The following is a 19008-nucleotide window of genomic DNA, read 5'->3' as shown; positions in this document are numbered from 1 at the left end:
TTGGCATGGGGTGGCCCTGCAGCATCCCTGCCTCAGTTTCCCTTTCTTCTGGGCTCCTCAATCAATGGCTCACAAGCTTTTTCTCTTGGCCAGTAATACTCTCTGCTTTATTATCGCAGACCATTCAAAATGGAGCCCTCAAAGTCCAGAGTCCAGATATTTATCCACCCATGTTCTTCAGCAAGCCCCACAAGCCTGGAGCCTTTCCCAGCTTTGGCAGGCCGCTCCCAGCCCCATCTAGCTGGAGTCTTCTCTCCCCTGGTATCACAGGGTCTCCTGCAGGAGCCTTCTGCTGCCTGCAGCCCCCAGGCCTCTCCTCCTCTCTTGTTGTCCAGGGTTTTCCCTGACTTATCCCACAGGCCTGCTTGAGGCACAGGACCCATTTCCCCGCCTGGGGAGGAAAGCAGAATATGGAGCCTTCTGTCCTTTAACAGGCCGGTCACCCTGTGCCCATGCTTCTATACCCAACAGAGCTCTTCTGTCAGCAGTAAGTGCTTTCAGAGTTGGGAACCAGGATTCCAGCCCCAGAATAGCACTATTTTTAGATCACCTCTATGTTCACAGCCCTGTATGGGCAGCGGCGAATTAATCCTTGTGACACCGCCGGGAGGTAGGAGAGCAAGCAGGATTCCCATTTTATAGCTGGAGAACCGAGATGGAAAGGCAAAGGGACTTGCCCAAGGCTCCACAATGAGTGAGGGGCAGACTGGACATTAGAACTCAAGACCTCCTGACTCCCAACCCAGTGCTAATTCCTCCAGACCTCACTGCCTTCTGTCTCTGCCTTTTATAACGGGGTGGGGAAGAGCCTCTCCATAGGTAGGTTTGTCACTACATCGCATTATAAGGCTGATTTGTTTGCATTACGGGCACGAGACAGAGGGAGAGAAAGAGGACCCCCGGCAGTGAGGCTCAGAGCCCAGATCAACAGACTCGGGCTTGTGTTGTGGGGCTACAACAGTAGTGTAGATGTTCCGGCTGGAGCCAGGGCTCTGAAATCTGGTGATGGGGGCAGGGGCTTGAAGCCCAGGCTCCAACCCAAATGTCCACACTGCTGTTTTTAGCCCCACGAGCCCGAGTCAGGAGACTCGGGCTCTAAGACGCACTGTGTGGGTTTTTTTGGCTGTGTAGACGTACCCTGAGAGTGCATGCGTGTGTGTGTGGGTGTGTAACTGTCGTGTCTTCACGCTCCTGGGGCTGAGTGTCCCAGCCACCGAGGTTGCTGTCTGAGGAGCTTGATTAAACTGATTACGAACGCGTGGAGACTCAGGCCCTGATTCTGCAAGGAAACTAAGCATGTGCAGAACTTTACGCACACGAGTCGCCCCTGGACATCAATGGGACCACTCACATGCTTGACGTTATACATGGGCTTAAAAACCTCGCTGAATTGGAGCCACCCAGACCTTGAAAGGACACCCCTGGGCAGTGCCCAGTTCTGTCTCTCCCTCTCTCTGCCCAGCGTAATCACTTTCTGCCCCCCCCCCCCAACTGGAACGGCAGGCAGGGCATTCTGATACTCGTGCGTGCATGAGACTGTTTTCAATGGCAGAAGTAGTGAACTGTTTTTAAGAAAGAAGCCCTTATTTGAAATCGGGACACAGTTCTCTGTCAGCGAAGCTGCCGGTGGAAAAAGCCCTGGGCCAGAGAGTATTTCCATCATCGACTTCCCACGTGGACATGACTACACTGACATCTCTGGCACATGTGGGGAAACCAACTTCTCCTGCTGCCTTCCCCACCAGGATGCTGCCTTGCTGTATGGAGAATGTTCCTTTAACAGGCACTGCAAGGGGCCTGCCACAGATTCCACAGGAGGAGCGGGGCATAGGACGCTTGGTTTTAAGGGGTAGGCACGCACTAGGCGAACCCACAGTGCTGCCTTTACAATTTCTGTACTTGGTTAGACCAGTTGTCAAAGGAGCTAAATGCTGATCCACTTGTGTCCAGTCCTTTGAGATTTACAGAGGAAAACATGCTATCCCTTGAACTGTACAGCCGTGCCTATGGCACAAAGCAGCCATCACCTTCTACGGCGCTGTGGCCCATCACACAGATTTACGCCAGGGCTGATATTTTCAGACAACTCGGGGATTTAGGACTCAGTTCCCATTGGGGTTAATGGGAAGTGAGTGTCTAACCCTCCTTGGGGGCTTTGAGACTCTCCACTCCGGGACACAGAAGGGAATTTCATTATTTCTTCCCGTGTTCAACTTACCCAGCCAAAGGGCTCCGTCGGTGTCTAGCTGAGTTGCTCCAAGAGGGGAAGAACCAGTTATGGGGGCTTCGTTGCCAACCTGCAAGGAGCCGTCTCTGTGTACTCTGGTCCCAGAAAACAGAGAGGGATGCTCAGTAAAGGGGCCTGGAGCAGCGGTCTGCCTTAGCCTGACTAGGGAAGCTGCAGATGGCTCCATCACCGTGCATCAGCCCCCTGCCCTTTGTGCTGTCTCTGGACCCCTGCAGGCCTCAATTTCTCCTGCCAGGACTGGCATCGCAATCTGCAGCCAGCACTCCTGCACTATCCCCTGCAGCGCCTCCTCCTGGGAGAGGCTGGTACGACAAGCAAGGTGAGCTCTCTCCTTCAGCCTGCCTTTGGGGGGGGCGGGGTCCTGCTGCAAGCTGATGTCCCAGACAAAGCTCTTCCAACAGCCCCTGCCTCCTAATACTCCCTCCAGACTCATCAGCAGAAACCACTGGCATTCCAGCCATGCGAGCAGCTCACCACTCCCCTCATCACCAATATAAATAAAACCCATGGGAGGCTCAACACGAACAGAATTCCAAGCCCTTAGCCAGCTAAAATAAAAGGCATGGACCGGGAGTACTTCCTTGAGCCTGCCCCTTTCGCATTTCCTAGAATCTAGGGCAGGCAAGTCAAGGCATGCACCCCTCCAACGCCACATTGGCCGAATACCACTCCTCTATTATTATCTGTAGGGCTCAGTGACCCATGGAGACCGTGGGGCCTGGCTCCAGGGCCATGACTCAGGTGCCCGAGACGTGACCCAGCCCAGCTCATGCCCAGCTGTGAGCACACTGTCTGCAACCCCGCCAGCCCTTATGCCTCTTCGCCGCCTGCCTCCCCAAACCGTCTCACCTGTACGCTTTGATTTGGATCCACTGGTTCGTGTTCACTGGCACCGTGGAATGCAGGACAACCGGCTTGGAGCCAAGGTCGTAGGTCATCTGCACGTAACCGTCCACTATGGCTAAGGCGATGTAGTCCGACCGCTCCAGCCCCTTCCCACTCCACAGGATCAGACCCTGGGTGGCTTCCGTCTTGATGCTCAGTTCAAAGTGGTTCTCCTGCAAGGCCTTCTCGCTGCACCGAGGGGCCGGGTGGGGGAAGGGAAGACAGGCCTGAGTCAGGAAGGGGGCTACTGAAGCAATGGGCAGCCCCCCACTCGGGCTGAGAGGCAGGTGGCCAGCCTGCCAAAGCAGCATGCTCCTCTGCTTCCAGGCAGGTCGCTGCTCTGGCTGGTTTCCCCCGCCTAGCCTCTGGAATAGGCACGGGGAGCGTGGGTGGATGTGAGGCGGGGTTATACACCTATCTGCAGGACGTGATGGATCTCAGACACAGGCAATTCACAAGGCCTGATGTGCTGTTTGCAAAATGGGATGAGAGGAGAGGCAGGGGCTGAAGCAGCCCGGTTCGGCCCCACCTTGGCCCCTGCAAAAGGTCCGAGGCTCACGAGCCTTGCCCGGGGTTTGGGCTGGTATGCAGGCCCTGGAGAACGATGGGGAGGGGGGCTGGGCAGGCCCCGATTCTGCTCTCGAACACGGCTTCACGCACAGCAGCCTTTGAGCCGGGCGAGTTCAGTACAAAGGAGGCTCCGTCAGCTGGACTAGAAGTGCCCTGGGGAGGAGTCAGCTGGGGCTGGTGCCATTTTGCCCTCCACCAGCAAGTTCCCTGGGACTGGCCAGAGGAGACAGCAATCAGCCTGCTGGGGCCACACACGAGGGAAGGACCCCCCCCAATACCTCTGCCCCCTCACCCCCAAAGCCCCAGGGTCGTCCTCTGCCCAGCCCACTGGCCTGACTCACAGGACGCCAGCAGGGAGCAGCGATGGAGTGGCCCTGTGTCAGAGTGCCTTCTTGAGCATCCAGAAATAGCACCAAAGGGTTAATGGCGAGACCATCAGGCTTCTCCAATGTCACTGAACCCCCGCAGTGACTCGGACTGACACCTACCCCGTGGCGTGGCTCCAGGGAAGAGAGGCATGATGGGAACTGGGGTGGGGGAAGGCTGCACTTTGCACCTGGGACAACAGAGACAGTCTCCTCCTAAAACCAGTGCATTACTGGGACCAGACTATCCCCCATCAGAATCCACATCTCCACTCGGTCACTCCTGGGCAGGGATACAATACCCCGGCCCAGTTCCTGCCACTGGCTACAGCACTGGGTGACTGGCCACGTTGCCACTGGGGTTACAGTGGGCTATAAATGCTGGGTTTCCCCCTCTGTTCTCCCAGGAGGCTGCCGCTGACGCGTGTGCACACAGAACACCAGACAAAACAGAGAGCCGCAGGGAGAGCATTTTATTCCCAAGGGACACTGCAGCCAAAGAGCCAGATGGCAGCTCTGGGTGAAGCCCGCATCACCAGCGATATGACCCAGCCTCCCCACTAAGCTGTGGGCATTTGCTCTATCAAGCGCTTGCTTGGTGGGTGAGTTACTGTTGAAAGGCAGATCCAGAGCAGGTAAATAACTTTCTCCAGGCCACAGAGCTGTGGCCCCATCTTCTGAGTCCTCGTTCTGTGCTGTATGGGCTCCCCCCCACCCCGGCCTCCCTTTATTTCAGGCTCTCGCAGGCTGCGAACCATCGTCCCTTATCAATAAAAAGCCAAGCATTCAGACACGCACGACAGACAGAGAGGCCAACAAAGCAGCAACACCAGAGCACATGAGGCACGAGACACAAGAGCCAAAGCCTGGCGGAGACTCACCTGTGGTCCAGGGCATAGTCCAGTGCTTCAGGACTTAGAAGCAGGAAGAAAGGGGAGGCATGCCATAAGCGCCAGAGGAGAAAAAAGAAAACCACCCGCCTGGCTCACAGAAGGCCCTGGGTGCGGTGCATGGCTCTGCCTGGCTCAGGGCAGCTTCTCACCCTGAGCATAAAGCCTGGGGAACAGTCTCTAGAGGGAACTGAAGTGGGGAATCAAACGTCCTTTGGGACTGCCTGGGTTTCCTGACACCCCCGGGGTGAACTCTCAGGACTCCGGTAAGCAGGTACAAGGCACGATCCCTGCATATCTGACGCACGCAGGAACGCGGAGCCCACTGAATGTTCAGCCTCCACTTTCACTAGAGCTTTGCTGTGGATACTCTAAGGGCAGCCTGCGAAGGGCGGGAGGGCACGTGGCGAGGTACTATCAAGGCAGGACCAGAGAGGGTGCTGCAAGGGTTCTGCTAATTACACAGCTGCTTTTGCTACTGGTAGGTATTTGCATCAAGAAACCCCTCCGAGATTCAAACTGTCCAATGCAGACTGCCTGACACAGGGCAAGAGAGGGTTTGCCCGGCTCAGGGGATGGGCATTAGGAGATGGAGCCTTTTGCCTCGAGCTCCGCAGTTAGCGTCCAGGCCAGAGTGGCTGCAGATTCCACCTAATAGGCCTTCAGTGGTGGATCTTGGTACGGTTTGTCAAAGACAGGTGTCTGCATCAGCAAGATCGGACCCCTTGGTGGCTGTCCGATGAGCGGCCAAGGCCTGAATGGCTGTGGAGCAAACTCTGGGTCAGGGCTGGGACACTTTGGCAGGGCTGCGTGGGGGAAATCCCATACGACAGCTGTCCTGCTCACATGAGGGGCCAGTCTCAGGGTCTAGCGCTAAAATCAGCTCCAACAAGTAAAAAATAAAAAAAGTCAAGGGCAGTTCATGCCCCGCACGACACAGCAAGGCAACTGTGTCATTAGCAACAGCTCCGCATGGCCAGCACACCTCCAACCTTTACATACGGAGGCAGAAGAATCTGGTTTCTAGCCGTTAGCCCTGATGGGCAACTCTGCAGAGCAAGCCCCGAGTAGTGCCAGCTCGTGCCTACCGCCAAATCCCAGCTGGAGAAGCTTTAAGCTCCACTGCTGGTTGGATGCCCAGATGCGTGGGCACTGGCTGGCACCACTGTGGAACAGCTCCCCAAGTGAGCCGGGAAGCAGTGACCCTTTCTCATTTCCTGGCAGCGCACCGAGAGGGAGCAGGGCAGAGAGGGAGCAGCGTTCCACCACCCTACGAGTGTGCCTGGCTCCTCCTGGCACAGCGGGGTAGCCAGGCTTCCAGCTGCATGGCAAAGAGACTCGGCATGCTGCCAGCTGGAAGGCGGCTGTGATATGTGGGGCTCACATCATCTAGCTGGTGAGGGGCCAGGCTCCTGTGAGGACACCCCGGGCTGCTCTTACCATGCAGCATCAGTCAGGCTGCGTTGCTTTCCCCCTCCCTCAGTGCAGACATGCATGCATGCAGGTTCTCAGCCTCCGAGCCCTCCTTCCAATCCCTGGCCTGGAGAGAATGAGGTGGGACGGGGATGCACCAGACAGCTTGCACCCCCCACCTCCGAACACACACAGAATAGAGAATGCGACTGGATGAGCCACTGCTGCTTCGAAGGGATCAGGTACCCCCCACTCCTGCTCCCCAGCCAGGCAGACAACCAGCAAATAAGCAGCTGTCAAGAGGACTTTGGAGAAGAATCCTCCCTCCCAGCCAAACCTTGGCACCAAGGAGCCCTCCCTGTATGTTACCCAGCGGGCGTCTGGGCCACGTTTCCTGGGGTGGCAGGATCTCAGTGCCTGACTCTGCACACCCTCCCTCCAGCTTTATACTGCAAGGACTCACTCCGGATTCACATTGGTACAAGTGAGTGCAGAATCAGGCTCCCAGAGGGTCCACCCTGCTCACTGCTTAACCCCTTCATTGCTGACTGAAGAGATCCTTGACAAAGGATCTCCCACTCATTTCCCCCCAGCCCCCATGCCCATTGCCCCAAACACATCTGCGTGGGTGGAGCTAACCCACACACACCACTGGCATAAAGCCTGGCCCCACTGAAGTTAATGGCAAAAGCTCCCATTGACGTCAATGGGGCCAGCGTCTCAGCCCTGGATTCAGAGACCAGCCCCTAGCTCCTCTCTCCACACCTAACCCTACCAGTGAAACACAAGTGGTGCCCACGACAAAGCTCTGCTCTTCCCAGGTGCTGGACGAGAGATTCTCGGCAGCTGTCCTCCCCCTCAAACACCGCTCGCTATCTGGCTGCGTGGAACGGGGCTCGGGGTCATGGGGGGAAGCCCAGGGCGGTGGATGGCAATCTTTGTGCAGTGGTGGAGGGCAGATGATGGACAGTGAGGAGGGGTGTGTGTGATCTACTTACGCTGGGATCTCATTGGTCAGTTGGCTTGAAAACAAAGAAACAAGGACATTCAGAAGAGACAGACAGACAGACAAAGAGCAACAAGCAACGGGGATGTTAGCACTGGGGGTAGGCAGGGAGGCAGAGTGGGGAAAAGGGCAAAGAGTCATTCGTTATCTGGCTCCAGAGATGCCAAATGGTCCCTAGAGCTGGGAACTAACTGGACTAGCTCCAGGAACCATGAGGCTGAAGAAGACCTAGGAAGCTAGTTGAGATGCCCTGTGGATAAAACCAGAGGCTGAGCTACCCTGCTGTGGATTAGACAAGTCCATCATTGCTGGGGGCTTGGTGGGGGGTCACACAGCGTCAGCCACAGGTGGGCAGCACTGCCCGGCTGACGGCGCATTGTTATTAGCCCCTAGCAGCATCATCGCTGCATAAACAGCCAGTGAGAGAAACGACAGGGTCCCAGGAGAGTTATTTAAACCATCAGCTTGAAAACAGAGGGCCCGATTCTGCCCTCAGTTAGGTCCTCGCAACCCCACTCAAATGATCCATTTCAATGGGGTGGCAGATGCAGAACTGAGGGTAGAATTGACTCCCACGTTTGGGATGTAGCTGTCAGGGGAAATGCTGCCTTCAGCTACATCCTGGCTGCTCCCTAGGACTCAGCGGTGAAACTGAGATCTGAATTTGGCCCACAGCATATTAAATGGAAACAAATTCTCCAAAGCCCAGCCTGTGGCAGGCAATTGAAATTCCTGTGTGGGAGGAGAGCTCGGCGACACTGTGGATTGACAGCACTAACATCAGTGTTAAGCATTCACTTAACAAAGAGAAGGTTAAGGGGTGACTTGATTACAGTCCACAGGTACCTACGTGGGCAACAAATATTTAATAACAGGCTCTTCAGTCTAGCAGAGAACGGTCTAACGATCCAATGGCTGGAAGTTGAAGCTGGACAAATTCAGACTGGAAATAAAGCATCTATTTTTAATGGTGAGAGTCATTAGCTACTGGAACCATTTACCCAGGCTGTGGTGGATTCTCCATCACTGACCATTTCAAAATCAAGACGGGATGTTTTGTTTAAAAGCTCTGCTCTAGGGATTATTGTGGGGCAGTTCCCTGGCCTGGGCTCTGCAGGAGGGCAGTCTAGACAATCACAATGGTCCCTTCTGGCCTTGGAATCTATGAATTTCAGGTCTGCAAACCTGGCTTTGGATTTGGCTTCCGGCCACCCACACAGTGGAGCCTGGGCCCTGCAGCCTAGTCCCTGATGGACGTTTGGCTACATCACAAGCCACACAAGTAATCACTGGGAGCCAGCCAATTATTATGATAGGAAATTTACAATAAGGAGCCTACAGTTTCCCCAGCCCCGTAACCCATTAGTCAGTTATACAGTAAAATATCGGCCTCTGGGGTGCAGGCCAGGGCCTGGGACAGTCTCTGACAGCTGGCAAGAAATGAAGCCTGGTTTAAGGTAGCCAAAAGCAGTGGGCAGGGCAGGAAGAGTTTTCAGCAGCACTGCTGGGTCCTGGGATCTCCTCCTGGCCTCCCCCATTCCAGGGGGATTGGTGCAGAGCAGAGATGGGCTGAGCCTAAACCCTGGATCTGAAAACCCCTAAACCATGAACCCTGGGAAATCCAAATCTGGGAAACGGGGAGGGGAGGGAGGGGTCTGTTCCATAAGGGAGACAGACACAGAAGGAGACTGACAGTGACTGGAGACCAAGACATACAGAGATAGGAGAGCACAGAAAGATGGGGAGCAGGCCCCTGGGAGAGCTGGGTAGCAGTGCTGTAGAGGTCCCTCATGGCAGGAGAGTTTACACGGCAGCTCCCGATAGGGACAGGGCTCCCACTCTCGCTATTCTGCACCCTTAGGACTGCCCAAACTGGCTGGGGGATGTCACTCATCCTCGAAGCTGCAGGACCCTCTCGCTCCCCTCAGCCTGCTAGGTTTTCAGGGTACAGTCCCAGATCAGTTCTGGATGTCATAACACATTGTTGCCTTTGGGCGCTGACTCACACCCAGACCAGATGACTTTGATCTGGGCCAGTAACTCCGGAGAGTGGATCCCGCCCAGCTTAGGGACTGCATATGCACCAGACCTCCAGACAGCAGCTACCGGCCTGGCTGAGCGGGGAAGCTACCAACCTAACTCATGAGCAAAAATGTCCACATTTGCGTGTATTGTGGGATGGGACTGAAGGGGAGGAAAAGACCAGACCAGGAGAGGGTGATGGGTGAAATCCCAGCTCTGCCTACCCCTGGTTTGAGCGCTTGATTCACATTCCTCTGTGCTACTGGCTTAGCTCCCACCAACACCTCCCCTCCCCACCCCTGGCTTTGATTTAACCTCCCCAAACCTCAGTCCAGCTCACCTCTTTGTCACAGCATTGTGGTACTCCATGTAGGTCCTGCCATCAAAGGCAATGGCCTCCGAATCGCCTGCTGCCTTCTCGATGATCACTGGGGAAGGGGAGAGGAGAAGCACAAGCAGGGATCACGACACTATCGGTGCATCTCCACAGAGCAATAATAAACCGGCCAGGCACAGAGTGCTCCCGACGGGTCCAGGGCACCTGGCAAACTCGCCTGTTCCTGGGGTGTGTTACGAACTTGATGCCCTGAGCAAGTCCTTGGAAAGGTTTGCAACGGCTCACGCACCTTTCGAGCGACTGGGGGCCAGCGTGCAGAGCGAGGTCAGGCCAATTTGGGGCCGGAGAGTGCATTGCTCCCGTACAAAGCCACAGCGAAAGACCAGGTTCCTGCCCCAAGGAGCTTCCAGTGGGGACAGATGACACAGTCCAGACTCAAAACACATAGGGAGAGCCAGAGGACGGGACTTCCTTTTGTTAACTCAGTGGGCAACGTTTTCACTGGCGTGCGTCGTGTAAAACACTAACCGCCACAGGGCACGCTGCTCTCACGTGGTCACATCCTGCAATTCTAGAGCACGGCCAGGCCACATGACCCCAAGACCCTTGCCCGGGAACGTGGATGGCACCAACAAGAATAAAACCCCAGCCGTGGCCTGAGAGCTTCCAGCTGGCTGCCATCAGCTCTCTGCAGAGCCTGGCTAGTAGGCCAGGCCATTGCCAGTGGGGAGTGCAGTCTGGCCCAGGCCTGCTTCCCATCAGCCTCACCTTTCTCGCAGCGTGCCCCGGAGAAGCCCCTCGGGCAGGCGCACTCGTAGCTCTCTAGCCGGGGGCTGCACATGCCTCCATTCTGGCAGGGGTTGGGTTTCTGGGAGCAGGGGTGGGAGCGGAAGGCAGAGATCTCAATGGCGCTGCGGATGTTCTCTTCCTTCAGGACCGGGATGCCCTTAATGGAGATCTGAAGGGGAGGAGGGGGGCGCACAGGGAGGGAAGCAAGAGGCAGCATGAAGATTACACTCCACTCCCAGCTGGGGTTTGGAGGAAGGGTAGGCACAGAGTCCATCCCAGAAATGACATGGAAATTCAACTCATCACCCCCTAGAATGAACGCCCTGAGCCTGGTATGTCTCCCTGGCATGGTCCTCAAGAACATGCCCTGCCCTCCCCTGCCCAATGCTGCTACCTCCTGGCTGAGCATGCATCACCATGCTGCAAAATGTGCCCCGGTGCATGGGGGGCAGGATGCCCCCTGGCCTGTCCTAAGGCTCCTGTGACTTCTACAATGGCAGCACAGTGGGGTACCAGGGACGGAAGGGCTGCCAACCATTGGGTCCTCACTGCCGGATGCCCAAGGAGGGCTCCCCTTGAACCCACAGCCAGCTGCCTTACCCTCTGCACGGCTCCGTCAAAGCTGGTGGAGATGGCCGCGGCGCGAGCCAGCTTGCTGAAGTCGGGCACTCCCCCCACGTAGAGGGGTTCCTTCAGATTCAGGACGGCGTGAGGAACCTGGGGGCCGGGTAAGAGGGCGAGAGGTGAACCCGGGACCAGGATGAGAAGTGGGAGAGTGAATGGCCCAGCCCTGCATCCTATCCGGGGAGGCAAGTAGGGCACTGGCTGCATCAGCTGCCCTGTGTGGACTGGCAGGAGCCAGGGACGGCAGCTCAAGATGGAGACGGGGACTTAGCCAGCTTAAGGGCCCAGCCTGGTAGGAAAGAGGAGACATCAGCTCCCTCCCCACCATGACTGAAGCCAACGGTCCCTCACCCAAGGGAAGAGACCCCCTCACTGGGGCAGACACACCAAGGGGGAACATTACAGGGAGGAATTCAACATCCCTCCAGTAAATACCTTCACCCTGTGGACCTACAGGGTCACCCTCCTCTAGGGGGTGCCAACCCTCCAGGATTGTCCTGGAGTCTCCAGGAATTAAAGATTATGTCACGCGAGGAAACCTCCAGGAATATGTCCAGCCAAAACTGGCAACCCTACCCTCCTCTCCTATGCACTGCTACCGCCCTCTGCTGGCCACCCTTAAACACTACAGCTGAGAACACAGCTCTTTTGGCCAACCTTCCCTCTCTCCCGGCTCTGTCTCTCCTTATTGAGAGGCTTTCCTATGGCCCTCTTGCCATGGAGGCTGGGCATAATAATAGATGGAGCCTCCCAGCAAGGAAGAATTATCACCTCTCTTTTTACAGATGGGGGAACGGTAAAGCTGAGACTCAAACTCATGCTGCTGCATTCCCACCCCACAAAACTATCCTTGCCCTGCACCTGCAATCCCTGGCACAGCAGAACCAGTGCAGTTGAGATAGCCAGGGCTTGCTGAGCCGCTGGTTAGTCCACATAGCAAACCAGGCATCTGGCCAGGCTCCAGCCACTGCTCTGGCTGGGTAACTTTATGACAAGTCTTTCCAGCGCCAGATTTCCTCTGTGGGCCACCTGCACTGCTCATGCCTAGGGATGCTGCGTGGAGAATATGCACCCTGTGGAGCTGAGCCCAGCATTCATGCCACGGCACTGGAGAGGTGCTCTATGCACCTTGGCACCAAGTCAGGGTCTGGAATTGAGAGGGCTGGGGGAAAGGGCTACAGGAACAGGGTGTGTCTGAGCTGTGTTCCCCCTGAGTCAGACTGCCACGTTCTTACATGCCAGTAAAAAGGAAGAGATTTCAAATGAATTCAGTTCTGATGAAGGTACCAGACAGACTCCCCTGGAGAATGGAGGCCTCTAGGTCTGTTCGTGACCTGAGACTTCAAATACAGTAGAACCTCAGAGTTACGAACTGACTGGTCAACCACACACCTCACTTGGAACTGGGCAGTACGCAATCAGGCAGCAGCAGAGACAAAACATAGCAAATACAGTGCAGTGCTGTGTTAAACATAAACTACTACAAAAATAAAGGGCCAGTTGAAAAAAAAGATTTGACAAGGTAAGAAAACTGTTTCTGTGCTTGTTTCATTTAAATCAAGATGGCTAAAAGCAGCATTTTTTCTTCTGCATAGTAAAGTTTCGAAGCTGTATTAAGCCAACGTTCAGTTGTAAACTTTTGAAAGAACCACCATAACGTTTTGTTCAGAGTTACGAACAACCTCCATTCCCAAGGTGTTCGTAACTCTGAGGTTCTACTATAAATAAATATTGACACGCTCTGGTTAGGGCATGTGAGTAACCACTGCCCCCTACTGGACAGAATCAGAACTGACTGCTTGTGTGTCATAGACCCCAAACAGCAAATACTATAAGGAGAGTCTCTTTTAGCTCATACAGCAGGAGTTTGTGGTCTCAGACCAGGAGGATCTGAGTTCTATCCTTGCTGTCACCATAAAGCCCATGGTGGGCAGCTTAACAACACCTGGAAAGTCCCAAGTAGTGGCCACAACATTTATCATTCAAAAAGTAGCAGTGGAAATTTGCTGCCCGGCTGGCCAAGACGAGGTTATATTAATCACTAACTAACGCTTTGCAGAGTTAAAACAAGAAGGAATGACCAGATTACTGAAATGTGTCGAAATCAAATAGAACTCGCTGAAATTAACGAAGGAAAAGAAACAAAAATGTGTCTAGTCTACAGAACCCAGAATGGGGCTGGTCCAACGGAGAGGGTGGGCGGATGGAGACGAGCATGGATCACTCGGGTTTGAATGGAGGAATGTAAAACATGTTGATGGCACATGAGATGGAAGCGCGGTGGGTTATACTTATCTTTACCTTACGGGATTTCTGAAATCCAGACAGCAGAGGAGGGAAAAATACGAATGAAAATCAAAAGGAAGAGAGAAAGAGAGAGAAACAGGAAATCAGTGGGGTTCCATCATAGCAGGCAGGGCTGCATGCGCATTGGCTAATGTCCGTTCCCTCGTTAGCAGGCAATTAAGACAGGAAAGATGCAGAATGGAGTGGCAGACGGTGCTGCTGTCCTGCCAGGCGGAATGCTGCTTTAAAAAGGGCAACTTTAATACCAAAGGAACCTTGAAAAGGGGAAAAAAAGGAGCATTTATGGAAATCAGACAGCCCTTGGCACCCTGCGTCCCCTTTGCTATCGAGGAGAAACCGGTGTTAGAGGAATCAAAGAGCTCTTGTCCTGCTGCAGGTGCATAACGGTCCCATGTTTTAATGGACATCTAAGTCTTGACAGAGGGCACAAATCCAGCCACGTGATTGCACAGTGGAGAGGGAACAATGCCCTGCTTTAAGTTACATATGGGCACAGCCCACTGCCTCTAAGCTGTAGTCTAAATCCAGATGGGCATAGACTACCTAGCCTATACTACAGGTGGGCCTGGACCACCCATACTCAACTCCCTTGAGGCCTCCAAGCCCTGAGACTCGGTCCCATCTTTAGTTTAAACCCTGATGACTTTGGTAATAAGAGGATGTCAGGCGAGAATCCAAAGCAAAGCCGGCAATCAAACCGGATGAGGTTTCCCCCAGTACCAAACTCTCTCACTGGAAGGTTTATATCCTTTGCTCTTAGAAACTTTTCCATTGCTTGGGAGAAGAGAGTTTGGGGTTGCTGTCCCAGCTCCTCCACTGGGAATAGAGTGTGCAAGCAAGACCAGGGCAAAGGCTTGTGTTCCAACACCATGTGTGGAAAAAACAGCCTAGCTCATTTCCTCGGAAAATCTGCATTCAGGGGCATGTTTACCAGCACTTGGAGTTGATCTTCTCTCCGTAAAGTTCAGGATCATCGCTCCCTGATACAGGGGGAGGGATGCTGGAGGAGCAACCACTCCCTGGGGAACAAGGAGGTCGGGGGTGAGGAGAGGAAGGGGCAGAATGCAGCCGCGGTGTGGGTGAGAGCGTCAGAGTCTAACCTGCTGTGAGTGGGGCCGTTTGTAGGGAGATGGGAGAAGCGTAGAGGGGAGCGGGGGAGAGAAACCAGAAAAATGCAGCTACCAGGTTGAAAGTGGAGCAGAGAGAGTGGGGACAGATTTTGCTGGCATCTGTGTGATCACGGTAATTGATTTTAATGACTCAATTTTCTTTCCCCCTGAAAAGCGCTTTCTGGCTCTTCACCCAGAGTACCAGGAAAGGCTCCCGAAGCCAGGATCTGGCCCTAACACTAGGCCCCAGTGGAGGAAGGGCCGTGCACCGGCAGCTGCACCCAGCCAGGGACCTGCAGCTGGGGATGCCTGACTGGACACAACCCGCAGAGCCGGTGTCTGGGGAATCAGGGACGTCTCTCTTGCAAAGGGGCTGCCAGCTCCCCAGGGCGGGCAAGCAGGAAAAGAAAGGTATAAAAGAAGGGTGGACCTGCTCTGACAGGGAGGAGGCGTTCCCCTAGTGACTCAGGGCAACTAAGTGAGGGCTCTGGGGCTAGAGTCCAGCTGGGGGGAAGCTTATCCCACACAGCTCTGCACAGTATCAGAGGGGGGACCGTGTTAGGCTATATCCACAAAAACAACGAGGAGCCTGGCAGCACCTTAAAGACTAACAGATTTATTGGGGCATAAGCTTTCGTGGATAAAAAACCCACTTCTTCAGATGCATGGAGTGAAAATTACAGATACGGGCATAAATATACTGGCACATGAAGAGAAGGGAATTACCTTACAAAAGCTCCCTTCTCTTCATGTACCAGTATATTTATGCCCGTATCTGTAATTTTCACTCCAGTAGCTCTGCAAAGGTACCTCAGATCTGTCACATGGTGCCCCATCCCTCCCCACTGCTCCCTGGATTTCCCATGCTCTCCTTCCGCTGCCGAGCACAGGGTACTAAGCATGCCCAATTGTGAGAAGTGGAAAAATGCCTACTAAATAATGACTGGGGCTGAGAACATTCAACTCGCTTCGCTTGTGAAAGGCGTGGATTTGAAGCCTATCTAAGCTGAAGAGGCCCCAGCTGGCTCCTCTAAAAGAGGTCTGCCTCTCTCGCTGTTCCCCTGGCTTTGCATCCCCGTGGGTCTCACTGCAATCGGTGGGGTTGGTACAAGAAACCACGGATAGGCTGTGTCAGACTTTGTCAGGTCTCATGGCAGTGGGGACCGTCTCCGGCCAGGATCTCACTGGCCTGCCAACTTACCGGTGACTCTCCCATCACCCTCTCGCCGTTGTTAATCCGCATCACCCCCTTGCGCCTGTTCCTCTCCAGAGACACACTAATCCAGGTGTTCAGAGGGACTGGCTCCTTGCTCCTGGTTATGGGGTTTGGCGAGGAAGAAAGGGGGAAAAAACACAGCTGGGGTGAAAGTCATCCAACAGATGCAGCGGGTGAGCGGGAGCAGAACAGACCGTGCTGGCTGGTATTTCCTATTTGCAATATGGGAGCACCCCCTGGCCAGGGCCCCACTGGGCTGGGCACTGCACACTGTTATGGGAACTCGCTCAAGTAAAGCTAGGCTGGGTACGTCTACACATGCAGCTGTCACACCTCTGGCTGCAGTGTAGACATGCTAAGGGAGTGACAGGCCCTGCCCCAAGGAGCTTAGTCAAGGGCAGGAGACAGGAAGGATTCTGCTTCCCATTCTACAGATGTGGGGAACTGAGGCCCACAGGGGGGACAGCTTCAAAAGTGCCTAAGGACCAGATTTTGAAAAGGCATGCAGGTGCCTAGCTACGTTGCACTCTGGCCCTCAGCTACGTAAGAGTGCCAACACCCATTTTCAGAAAGCACTGAGAAGCCAGAGAGTCTCAATGGAAGTGAACAGGGCTTAGGCTGCTACGGGCCAGATTTCCAAAGGAATTTCAGTTCCTACAGATGAACACAAGCACCGTGTGGGATTTTCAAAAGCACCCAGGGCCTCAGGCACCTAACTGGGTTGGGCACCTTTGAAAACCTCGTGAGGTGCCTCTCTGCATCTTTAGGAATCGAAATACCTTTGAGAAATCTGGCTCCAAGCGACAGGCCCAAGGCCGCAAAGTGAGGCTGTGGCAGAGGTGGGAAAGGAGCCAAGGTCTCCTGGCCTGAAGTCCAGGGCCTTCTCCACTAGACCACCCTTCCAGCTGTGTGTCAAAGGAGGAGGAGCCAAGACTCAACCAGCCAGGACACCCAGGAATGGCCCAGCTGGAGGAATCAGCAGAGAGAAAGATCTAGCAGCCCAGCCATCCCTGGCTATTGTCCTGCCTCCATCAGAACAGCTGGCTGCAACATCCCACGTCCCACAATACTGAACGGGGCTTGGCTCACCCCACACTGCTGGGCGCCCTGGTGAAACACAGCAGGCCCAATTCCCCATGACAGGTCCAAGCTGCCCCCTGCCCCTCGACACCCTGCCATTTTAGTAGTGGACCTCATCAGTGTTTTGAGATGTGTCAGTCAATCTTCCCTGGGAAGCCCCTGCCTGTGACAAGCGTTAGACTCAACTGGCCCAATCCTCAGCTGGCCTATATCAATGGAGCTGGATTGACATCACTTGAGCTATACTGACTCCCACCAGCTAAGGATCCGGCCCGGTATAATTAACATGGAAGATGAGCAAGCACCGAGGGAGATAGATTTAACCCCACAGCTGCCTTGGGGCGGGGGAGAACCCCAACCCCTCCCAGAAGCTGGCGAAGGAGTCTGACAGCAGGGGCACATTGTACAGAAGTAGTAACCACTCTCTGGTGAAAGGGCCGCATCATGTATCACCAGGACAAACAAGTCTCCTCTCCAGGTGCTGGGACACGATCGCTGTAGGGCCTGGGAATCAGGTTCAGAATCAGCTGAACCAGAGATGAACTGCGGCATGGTTACCCGATTAAAGTGAGCCCTGTTCATTTCGGCTGCTAGATCCAACGGCCCCACTGGGGTTTTGCTTAGGGGCCATGCCAGCTGCTTAAAGCTAGGCCTACTGCAGATCTGCCCCACATTCCACTCATCACCTGTGGTGGGTCTGGCCCCGGTGCCTTCTAAGGGGAGCGCTGCCTGGCTGTTTTCACTCCCACTCCCCCGGCTCCTTGGAGGAGCACCACAAACCAATGGGAGAGGGGCCAGAGCCAAGGGGTCCTGGAGTTAACCCCCTCCACCCTTCCTTCCACTCCTTGGTCCCCTTCTGTGCCACACCAGCAGCTAACATGGCTAGGGGCCTGTTCTGGCGAGGCAACGCCCCCCCCGGTGGGGCTCTGTTCTCTAGATCGAATTGCCCTAGCGCTGGCTTTGAGGCTCCGCTTTGGGCTCTCCTAATGGGTGGGAGGGCCCGCCAGCGGGCGCCCCCCAGCCCAGCAGCCATGGGGCACGTACTTGAGCACAGCTGCTCCTTTGCCCAGGTCGTATCTGTATTCCAGGTAGCCATCGTGCAAGGCCAGAGAGATAAAGTCCCCTTTGCCGTCCGTCTTCTGCCCGTTGTAGAAGATCATGCCGCTGGGGTTCCGGGCCAGGAACACGACCTCCATGGACACCTCGTCCCTGAGGGAGAGAGGGCATGAGTGCCGCCCTCCCAACCAGCCGCCCCAGGGCTATTGCCACGCGAGGCCAGGCACCGTCTCTCCCTTCGTCCCCTCTCAAGGGGCTGAGCCACAAAGTCTCTGCATCCCACCAGAGCGATGAAGAGGAGCCAGCCTGACAGCCCTGGGCAGCGGCCTCCTCTGTTCAGCCACACAACGGGGCCAGCAGCCGGGCCAGCTTCCTCCTCCCACAGCCCCGAGGGCCTCTGGCCTGCGTGGCACAGAGCCCTTGAGGGCCAAGTCTCCCTGGGCCCATTGGCTCGGCTTGCAATGCTGTGGCTATCTGCGCGAGGGTCCTTTCCATCCTGGGACCCCCTCCCACTTAGCAGTGTGGGAAAAATGGGTCATGGGGGGTGCTGTGCCTGGGGGAGGGAGGAGAGCAACCCCCACCATCTCTCAGGAACAATCCTCAGCCCCCTTCCTATCCCAGCCACCCCAGGAGCCCTGTACCTCCTGCTCACACTTCCCCTCCCCCTCCACACTGGCTTCTCTGTAGCCGTGAAACACACTTACTGCAGCTCGCGCACAAAGGTCTGCAGCCCCCTCAGCTCCAGGTAAGAGAAGCCATTGAACTCTGGGAGGAACGGCCGGGTCTGGTCCTGCTCCATCACTGAGTCAGAAAACAAGAAGGGGTGAGATGGGAAGAGGAGAAGCCACTTGGGTCTGTGCCCCCAAGCCCTCAGCCAGGGGGGGCGAGTGCCCCCGGCACACAGAGACCCTCCCCCCCGCACTTGCCAGGCCCATCGCAGCCCACCTGCCTCGCAGAACTCCCCTTCCCGCCCCATGGGGCACTCGCACTTGGCGCCTCCCTCAGGCAGCACCAGGCAGGTGGCAGAGACGTGGCAGGGGTTGGGGTCGCACGGGTTCCTCTCATCGGCACAGGTCGGACCTAGGGGAGAA

The 19008-nt window shown here is 55.4% G+C and overlaps 1 protein-coding gene across 9 annotated transcripts in view; it reads right to left on the bottom strand.

The window, feature by feature from the left end:
- The window catches only part of AGRN (agrin), a 223274-nt gene that overhangs the window by 4679 nt on the left and 199587 nt on the right, over positions 1-19008 (bottom strand). For 3 of the 9 annotated variants that reach the window (XM_048824778.2, XM_048824781.2, XM_048824787.2), the window contains 12 exons: positions 18863-18997; positions 18622-18718; positions 17906-18070; positions 15767-15878; positions 13451-13462; positions 11126-11242; positions 10505-10694; positions 9740-9827; positions 7370-7393; positions 4950-4982; positions 3098-3322; positions 2219-2322 (listed from right to left, as the gene is read on the bottom strand). In XM_048824778.2, coding sequence (XP_048680735.1) covers positions 2219-2322; positions 3098-3322; positions 4950-4982; positions 7370-7393; positions 9740-9827; positions 10505-10694; positions 11126-11242; positions 13451-13462; positions 15767-15878; positions 17906-18070; positions 18622-18718; positions 18863-18997 — 1302 coding nt within the window. The remainder of the gene's footprint in view (positions 1-2218; positions 2323-3097; positions 3323-4949; positions 4983-7369; positions 7394-9739; positions 9828-10504; positions 10695-11125; positions 11243-13450; positions 13463-15766; positions 15879-17905; positions 18071-18621; positions 18719-18862; positions 18998-19008) is intronic. The other 6 variants (XM_048824783.2, XM_048824788.2, XM_048824784.2 and 3 more) reach the window with 4 other exon arrangements.

This window comes from Caretta caretta, chromosome 18, assembly GCF_965140235.1.
Source record: "Caretta caretta isolate rCarCar2 chromosome 18, rCarCar1.hap1, whole genome shotgun sequence".
NCBI classification, from domain to species: Eukaryota; Metazoa; Chordata; order Testudines; family Cheloniidae; genus Caretta; species Caretta caretta.
This window is presented reverse-complemented; position numbering and strand designations above follow the sequence as displayed.